Genomic DNA, 9,784 nt, shown 5'->3' on the forward strand with positions numbered 1-9,784 from the left:
TGGGGTGCATGTGTCTTTTAGAATTATGGTTTTCTCTGGGTATATGCCCAGTAGTGGGATTGCTGGGTCATATGGCAATTCTATTTTTAGTTATTTAAGGAACCTCCATACTGTTCTCCATAGTGGCTGTATCAATTTACATTCCCACCAACAGTGCAAGAGGGTTCCCTTTTCTCCACATCCTCTCCAGCATTTGTTGTTTGTAGATTTTCTGATGATGCCCATTTTAACTGGTGTGAGGTGATACCTCATTGTAGTTTTGATTTGCATTTCTCTAATAATTAGTGATGTTGAGCAGCTTTTCATGTCCTTCTTGGCCATCTGTATGTCCTCTTTGGATAAATGTCTATTTAGGTCTTCTGCTCATTTTTTGATTGGGTTGTTTGTTTTTTTAATATTGAGCTGCATGAGCTGTTTATATATTTTGGAGATTAATCCTTTGTCGGTTGATTCATTTGCAAATATTTTCTCCCATTCTGAGGGTTGTCTTTTTGTCTTGTTTGTAGTTTCCTTTGCTTTGCAAAGCTTTTAAGTTTCATTAGGTCCCATTTGTTTATTTTTGTTTTTATTTCTATTACTCTAGGAGGTGGATCAAAAAAGATCTTGCTGTGATTTACATCAAAGAGTGTTCTTCCTATGTTTTCCTCTAAGAGTTTTATAGTGTCTGGTCTTACATTTAGGTTTCTAATCCATTTTGAGTTTATTTTTGTGTATGTTGCTAGGAAGTGTTCTAATTTCATTCTTTTACATGTAGCTGTCCAGTTTTCCCAGCAGCACTTATTGAAGAGGCTGTCTTTTCTCCATTTTATATTCTTGCCTCCTTTATCAAAGATAAGGTGACCATAGGTACGTGGGTTTATCTCTGGGCTTTCTATCCTGTTCCACTGGCCTGTATTTCTGTTTTTGTGCCAGTACCCTATTGTCTTGATTACTGTAGCTTTGTAGTATAGTCTGAAGTCAGGGAGTCTGATTCCTCCAGCTCCATTTTTTTCCCTCAAGACTGCTTTGGCTATTTGGGGTTTTTTGTGTCTCCATACATATTTTAAGACTTTTTGTTCTAGTTCTGTAAAAAATGCCACTGGTAATTTGATAGGGATTGCATTGAATCTGTAGATTGCTTTGGGTAGTATAGTCATTTTCACAATATTGATTCTTCCAATCCAAGAACATGGTGTATCTCTCCATCTGTTTGTGTCATCTTTGATTTCTTTCATCAGTGTCTTATAGTTTTCTGAGTACAGGTCTTTTAACTCCTTAGGTAGGTTTATTCCTAGGTATTTTATTCTTTTTGCTGCAATGATGAATGGGATTGTTTCCTTAATTTCTCTTTCTGATCTTTCATTGTTAGTGTATAGGAATGCAAGAGATTTCTGTGCATTAATTTTGTATCCTGCAACTTTACCAAATTCATTGATTAGCTCTAGTAGTTTACTGGTGGTATCTTTAGGATTCTCTATGTATAGTATCAAGTCATCTGCAATCTTGTTTGTAGATTTTTCGATGATGGCCATTCTGACCTGTGTGAGGTGATACCTCATTGTAGTTTTGATTTGAATTTCTCTAAAAATTAGTGATGTTGAGCATCTTTACATTTGCTTTTTGGCCATCTGTTTATCTTCTTTAGGGAAATATCTACTTAGATCTGCCCATTTTTTCATTGTGTTTCTGTGATTGATTGTAAACCTTTAGAGTTGACCTTTAAACCACAGAAGGTTAAAAGATAACAAATAAGGAAATCTGAGGGATAAATGAATAAAAAATAAAAGCAAAACAAAAGAACTAATAAATAATACCCAAAGGTGGTTCTCTGAGCAGATTCACATTGAGGAGACCTATTAAATACACAGATATTGGAGAACATCTGACTTGGCATTTGCCCTCTGCAAAGGTGAGAGGGAGAGAGCAGACCTATTTCAATAGAATTTTCCCAGCTAAGATTTTCTTGAGGTTTCACAGTAGTTAAGATTTGTTCAGAGTGGTTTTTGCGGGGAAATCTTGACATTGTATTTCTAATCTTTTTTGGTTAAAGGTGTAATAGTCCATATTTACTTTCCTGTTCTGCCTTTATCTGCCCCAGAATATTTATGCCACTGTGGGTGTGTATGTAGGACCTTCCTTATTTTCTTGCCTCCTTCATTTCCCTCATATCACTTTTGAACTGATATATTAATCATTACTTTATTATCTACCTCCTACCATCATATGGGATCGTCTAGGCCTCATACATTATTTGTATACATTGCTCATGTCTTCTCAGTTCCTAGCACAGGGACATAACTTAATTATTTGCTGAGAGATTAAAGGAGAACACCAGAGGGAAGAACTTAAAAGGAGATACAGGCCTCCAGGCTTCTCCAGGCTCCTTCAAGGGAACGTCAACTGAGTCAACTGAATAAAATATTTCATTCTTTTTCTCTTCATAATGCCCAGCCGCAGTTTATACTGTGTAAACCATATATAGACTTTAAATTTTTTCTATAACCACAAGAAACCAAAAAGAAATAACTGAGATCTTTCTTTTTCTTTTTTTGGCTGTGATGAGTCTTTGTTGCTGCGCGCAGGCTTTCTCTAGTTGTGGTGAGCGGGGGCTACTCTTCGTTGTGGTGCGCGGGCTTCTCATTGTGGTGGCTTCTCTTGTTGCGGAGCACAGGCTCTAGGTGCGTGGGCTTCAGTAGTTGTGGCACGTGGGCTCAGTAGTTGTGGCTTTCGGGCTCTAGAGCGCAGGCTCAGTAGTTGTGGCGCACGGGCTTAGTTGCTCCGTGGCATGTGGGATCTTCCCGGACCAGGGCTCGAACCCGTGTTCCCTACATTGGCAGGTGGATTCTTAACCACTGCGCCACCAGGGAAGCCCCTGAGATCATTTTTAATAAATTTTATTTAACCCAAGATATCCAAAACATTTCAACATAGTAAGTGGTAGTGGAGCTATTTAAATCCTTCATATGGAGTATTCAAAATTCACTGGATACTATATATTCATCAGATGTAACTGATTTGTGTTTAGATCTCAAAAAATTACAGTTGAAAGGATAGTTTCCAATACCCAAAATATTTGCAATAATTGTCTGCATACAGGTGTGAGGCCAGGTGCTCCGGAGCCCTGGGTGCAGATTTAGCCTCGGACTCCAGTGTCCTGAGTAGTCATCACATGGCCTCCAGACCCACCCTCTCACCCAGAGTGCCAAGAGTCACCACAGGATGAATACAGTGCATCAGTGAAGGGTGTGTGTGTCTGAACACGTTTACTGACCAACTGGAAATATCCAAATATCCGTGGATAAACAAAATGTGGCACAGCCATACATTTGAATACTATTCTACAATTATAAGGAACAAAATACTGATGTGTGTTTTTCACATGGATAACTATGAAAAATCATTCTGCTAAGTGAAAGAAGCCAGATACAAAAGATCATCTATTGTATGATTCCATTTGTATAAAATAGCTAGAAAAGGCTTATAGAGACAGAAGCAAATAAGTGGTTGCCTAGGACTGAGGTGGCAGTTGATATTACCTGCAAATGGGCACAGGGGAACTTTCTAGGGTGATAGGAATGTTCTAAAACTGGATTGTGGTGATGATTGCATAAGTAAAAATTTACCAAAACTATCGCCCTTATGCTTTCAATGGCTGAATTTCATGATATATAAATTATCCCTCAATAAAGCTATTAAGTAAATTTTAAAAAGTTTTATTCTGGACTCACTCAAGGTGAATTGAAAAGTTCTACCTTTGTTTTCAGCATGCATTATTACACACCAATATTATTATGGTTACCACTCTGAATTGCAACATGTTTACCTCTTTGGTCCCCAGTTTTTTTCGTATGAAGTAGGCAATAAAAACACTATGGATTAAACTTAGTGGAATCAAATTGAATTAAAGCCACACTGAATATCTTTTTCCCAAGGGGGGAAAGCGGGGTGGTGGTGGTGGGATGAATTGGGAGATTGGGATTGACATATATACACTAATATGCATAAAATAGATAACTAATGAGAACCTGCTGCAGAAAAAAATAAATTAAATTTTAAAAACCCCACTATGGATTAAACTTAGTGGAATCAAATTCAATTAAAGCCCCACTGAATATGTTTTTCCTTACTAATAAATTACGATTTTCCAGTAATTTGAAGATCTTACTATATACCCAGTATTTGTTTTGTGTTTGTTTTTGTCGTTTTTGCCCCCACAGCCCTTAGTTCCATTCATGGTATTGTTTGGATATTCTTCATAGTCTTCATCACGTGTCTCAGCTTTGGTTCCTTAGAAGCAGCTGCCGAATCAAGGATTTATGTGGAAGCACATTATTGGAAGGAGCAAGGACCATGGAACATAGGTTAGAGAAAAGGGAAGTGATACAGGGCAGAAAACACATCCAATAAAGCTCATCTTAAGTTAGCTTGCACACGAGTGAGCAGAGTTTTCATCCTGTAGGGAAATTCTGGAAAATGGCACAAAATCCAAACTTAGAATGATCCCAGTAAGGGGTGAAGAAGACGGTATACCCCACACCTATCCATCAAGAACTGTCCCTCGTGGGGCATAATTCTCCATCAGGTCTGCCGTCACGCGTTGGGAAAAGTAGGTTCCACCTGGTGCTGACAGTGGCAGTCAGGCTGCTGTGCAGTGGGGATGGTGAAGGGATCCCAGGGAATGTTGGAGAAATGCTGACAGCTTGTACCACTCCACCCTTTGCTGCAGACTCAATTCTATCAATATTCTTCTCAAAAAGTGGACTAAGTTCTGAATACATTCCACAAGTGTGTAACTACCACTCCTGCTGGCACCTCCAAAGAGTGTCTTCCCCCCAAATAAGCCACAAGAGAAAACAATTTTTATTCTATTGCATTCATTATTAGATGTTTTAGGATATTGGGGTGTATCTTAAAACTGCAATGATAGCAAATAAAGGTCCAGCAAAACAAAAGAAAGAGGAAAGGAAGGGAGGGAGGGGGAGGGAGGGAGGAAGGAAGAAGGCAAAGAATGAAGCAATATCTCATAATTATTCTATGCTATATACTTCTATGAATCATGTGAAAAAACTAACTTTCAAAACTAGATTCCCACTCTTGAAGCTGAAAATCTCCTCACAGTTTTCAGGAAAATGTTGGATAGCAAAGTTAGGAATGTGGGCATAGTGTTAGGTTTTCAGGGTAGACTCCATTCCATTCCCAATCTGTTTGAAAAATGAGATAAATGAGAGAAAACACCTTTTGACAATTTTGTCAAGATAACATAAAACATACACAGAACAAGAACAGCCTTTGTATGTGAAGCACTTTGGTTATGACTGTTGTATGATTTTCATTCCACTTCTTCCAGAGAAAAGCAAACACACAGACAAATTAACGTGAAGAACATGAACATTTGAGAGGATAATTTGGGGGAAACCATGCCATATGTGGTATAAGTGTTTCAAATCTAATGTTGGAAATCGCCAGAATGGCTGTAAGAAACCCAGCCCAAGATGGAAATGTATGGGCTGCAAATAGGAAGGGAAAGTCAAAAGGAATTACTGAGGAGGGTGTTGAGGAGAAACTAATACAAACACAAATAAAAGCCAAGTCATAGGTGCTTTGAGAATGGAAGAAATGAAGCATGTCTTTTAAGGGAAAAGAAAATCAGGAGATATAAATTCACAAAATTTGTTTTTGCTGCCCACAGTGTCCACTTAGTTCTGAGGCCAGTGGCCCCTCACAGACAAGTGGTACCTAAACCGAGGAGGCTTCCCAGGGCCCCCTTCACATCCTTGTTCCTCAGGCTGTAGATGAAGGGGTTCAGCATGGGGGTGAGCACGGTGTACATGACTGAGGCAATGGAGCTTCTCTGGGGAGAATGGGTCACAGCAGAAGTGAGATAGATCCACATGCCTGTCCCGTAGAACAAGGAAACCACAGAGAGGTGAGACCCACAGGTGGAAAATGCTTTATATTTTCCCGCTGCAGAGGAGATTCTCATTAAAGAGAAGACAATTCGAGAGTAAGAGAAGAGGATTCCAGTGAGGGGAAACACACCCAGCAGGGCAGTGGCCACAAACAAGAAGATGTTATTGATGAGGGTGTCAGAGCAGGCCACCTTGAGAATCTGAGCCAGTTCACAGAAGAAATGTGGAATTTCAGTGCCAGTACAGAAGGTCAGCTGCCTCAGCAGTAGAATATGAAGCAGGGGAACCCAGAAAGTGATGAACCAACACATCAGAACCAGGAGGCCACAGAAGCGGGGGTTTATGATGACCGTGTAGTGCAGGGGGAGGCAGATGGCCACAAACCGGTCATAGGCCATCACAGTCAGGAGAAAACTATCCATTACAGCAAAAATGATAAAAAAATACACCTGAGTGAGGCACCCTATGTAGGAGATGCCTTTGCTCTGTGTCTGGATGTTCACTAGCATCCTTGGGACGGTGGTGGAGACGAAACAGATGTCAACAAAGGAGAGGTTGGCGAGGAAGAAGTACATGGGGGGTGTGGAGGTGGGGAGTCCGAGCTGATGGCCAGGATGATGAGGCAGATTCCCCAGCACAGTGACCAGGTACATGGACAGGAACAGTCCAAAGAGGAGGGGCCTGCAGCTCAGGATTGTCTGAGAGGCCCAGGAGGAGGAACTGTGATACTCCCGTGTGGTTTCCTGCTCCCATGTGGATGGTGCGTCTGCTGGGGAAGGAGGCAAAAGCAACGTTCAGTGAACAGCCAAACGGCACCTCAGCTAGTCATCACTTACGATTCCACCTTTAGGTCGATATCCTTCACCCTCTATTAGTCCTTCCAATGACAGTGATTCACTCAGCCAAATGGTAGACCATTTCCATTTTAAATGTATATATTTAGCTGTTTTAAAACTTAGCAGAAAAAATTTTATTATCTCCTAGTCACTGGTTCCAATTTTTTTGTTACTGAAGTATAGTTGATATACAATGTTGTGTTAATTTCTGCTGTTCAGTAAAGTGAATCAGTTATACACATATATACATTCTTTTTTATATTCTTTTCCATTATTTATCTCGGGATATTGAATATAGTTCTCGTGGTATGCAGTAGGACCTTGTTGTTTACTCACTGGTTCTAATTCTATATGAAGCTATGGACATTAACTGATTTCTTTTATGATATGACACTTGCATAATGAATGAAGACATTTAATATCTTTTCTTCTTGATCTCCATATTTCCTTCTTTCAAATAGTTCAATAGTTATTTAGACGGGGATTCCCAACGCAGACAAACTTAATTCTATGATCTGATGCTCTGTGTTGTTGTGATAGTTATCTCTCAAGTGCCTTAAGTGCCTTATTATTATTTATTATTATTATTTTTTAAATGTAGCAGTGCATCCTGGGTCGGCGTAGCCATGGCGGCTCGTGTCCTTTGCACCTGTGTCCGCCGACTGCCGGCGGCCTTCGTGCCGCTGCCCGGGCTCCCCACGCTGGCTGCAGCCCGGGCGCGCAGCACACCCTGTTCCCCGTGGGGGCCCGGACGAGGCCTGGGGCTCCGCAGCCGGCCTCGGTGCTCGGTGCTCGCGCAGGTTCCAGGTGGAGTTACACAGCTGTGCCGCCAGTACAGTGACTCTCCCCTTTTGACATTAGAGGGAATCCAGGACCATGTTCTTTACATCTTGAAACTCTATGACAAGACTGACCCAGAACAGCTCTCAGTAAATTCCCATGTTATGAAAGACCTGGGCTTAGACAGTTTGGACCAAGTGGAGATTATCATGGCCATGGAAGACGAATTTGGGTTTGAAGTTCCTGATATAGATGCAGAGAAGTTAAAGTGCCCACAAGAAATTGTAGATTACGTTGCCGATAAGAAGGATGTATATGAATAAAAAATCAGACCCCTTTTCTTCACTGAGAGAAGACTCAGAAGTTGCTGGGAAGTGTCTGGAAGTGAGAACGCATTTCTGCATCATTGCTGACTTTGACAGAGTAATTCTGTTTAGACTTGTAATTTAAATTGTCTTAAGTGTTTTGCCCTTTGAAAATAAATCTATAAAACCAAAAACAACACAGCACAAAGTGTAGTTACTGCTATAACCTTCTTGTGAGAACTTAAATGCCTTTGTGCACAGTAGGATCCCAGTAAATGATAGCTATTATTATTACTAATCTATTATTTTATGACAGTTATTTTGATACATAACTCTCACAAAGTATGATAAAAAGATGCCATTCAGATAATGGGATCTTGACTCAGAATTCCTAGAAGAGAATTTTGGTCCACCACCTTAAGGTCTGTGTGACCTAATCTCTCTTAGCTGCAGATACCTCACCTCTACAGTGGGAGTAATAAATATTCCCAGCATTGTAAGACTGATGAGCAAATTAAATGAGATGATGCATGTAATTTTTCTAGTGTGGTTCTTGTGACATACAGCAGACATTTGATAAATGTGAGCTTCTTAACAAAACAATAAATCTGTCTTGTGTGACTATCATTAATCATTATTCCCCTTAAACAGGGGTAACCAGTCTGTTACCTCTTTGGACTGCAATGCAGCACTTCTAGTTAATGATGATCCCTATGACTTCCTCTTTCAGATACAGCCTGCCAGGTGCATTCTGCCAAGAAGATGGAAATCCGTGTGGACTACACACATAAGAAGGGTAAAGAAAATCCCAAAACCATAAAATAAAATGCAATGGAAGTGTCAGAGTGTGTTGTATTAAAAATCAGCACAGTGAAGTGTAAAAAAAAAAAAAGACTAGTAGATTTGATTTAAAATACTCAAAGCTTCTATAAAACAATCTAACAAATCATTCTTTAAAAAATGAAAGGCAAATTTAAGATAATTATAAATGTTTACATTCTCCATGATAGAAAAAAGCTCAGCGTTATTATGCCTACAGAATGCAATTAATATTTTTTTTACATAAGCAAAGCAGGATTTATTAAGCGATAGTACACTCTCAGGAGGGGGAGCGAGTAGGTTCAGGTGAGCAGCTGCTGAGAATGCATTTAATCAAGAGAAAAAAGTAACTGGGGACCAATTTAGTCTGGGACGGGGGATAGAAAAATCCTCTCTGAAATAAGAATATTGAGCTATGAGAGGAAGGGTGGGTAATTGTTAATCAGAGAAAATAGGGAAAGGGCAAGCATTTTGGGCTGAGAGAACAGAATTCACGGTAGCCCTGGGGTTGGTGAGCTTGGTAATACAAGGGATGTGAGAGGCCAATGAGATGGAGAACAGAATGAGGATAGGAGGACAGAGTGTGAGGCCCACAAGTCGAACATCCTGTACTATTCTTGATGTGCCTCTCATGTCGGTAATTTTATATTTATTTGTGGGTCAGAGATCATGACCAGTTGTGCTCATCATTGTCTTTCCAGGGACTTACATGGTGCCTGGAACATAGTAGGTGCTCAAAACATGCAAATGTTAGATATGTAATAAAGAATGAGACCAAAAGTGTCACCTGTAACACAAAAACAGAACCCTCTAAGCCCATCATATGCCTGAATATAGACACAAAGTAGAATAGTAAAATTAAATTGCATTCATATATAGTTTAAAAGAATAACATATCATGAACAAGTAATTCCTACTCTAGGAATGGATAGCTGGTTAGATATAGGATGTTTGCTAACATAATTCATCTCAAAAATAGGCCAATGAAGAGGAATCATAACCATAATTACAGTAGAAAATGCTTTTGAGAAAATGTAACAACAGCCACTACTGTGGTTAGCAGCCAGGACAGAGCCTCTTGCTAAATAAGGAAGCTAAGGACAATTTCTTAACCCAGTAAAGAATAGGTATTTAAAAACTGCAGCCAAAAGGCTAT

General features: G+C 39.8%; 1 protein-coding gene and 1 pseudogene across 1 annotated transcript; one reads left to right on the forward strand and one right to left on the reverse strand.

Annotated features, from left to right (window-relative positions):
* Nucleotides 1–5,698: 5,698 nt before the first annotated feature.
* LOC118892633 lies at nt 5,699–9,360 on the reverse strand (annotated as a pseudogene).
* LOC118892182 (acyl carrier protein, mitochondrial-like) lies at nt 7,351–7,827 on the forward strand. Its single transcript, XM_036846461.1, has one exon. It carries the CDS (start codon nt 7,351–7,353, stop codon nt 7,825–7,827), a length of 477 nt encoding a protein of 158 aa, XP_036702356.1.
* Nucleotides 9,361–9,784: the final 424 nt, after the last annotated feature.

The sequence above is a fragment of the Balaenoptera musculus genome, chromosome 3 (genome assembly GCF_009873245.2).
Source record: "Balaenoptera musculus isolate JJ_BM4_2016_0621 chromosome 3, mBalMus1.pri.v3, whole genome shotgun sequence".
Lineage (NCBI taxonomy): Eukaryota > Metazoa > Chordata > Mammalia > Artiodactyla > Balaenopteridae > Balaenoptera > Balaenoptera musculus.

Bases quoted from the DNA above. Each gene is read 5' to 3' on its own strand.
- LOC118892182 (XM_036846461.1), top strand. From the start codon at position 7,351: ATGGCGGCTCGTGTCCTTTGCACCTGTGTCCGCCGACTGCCGGCGGCC.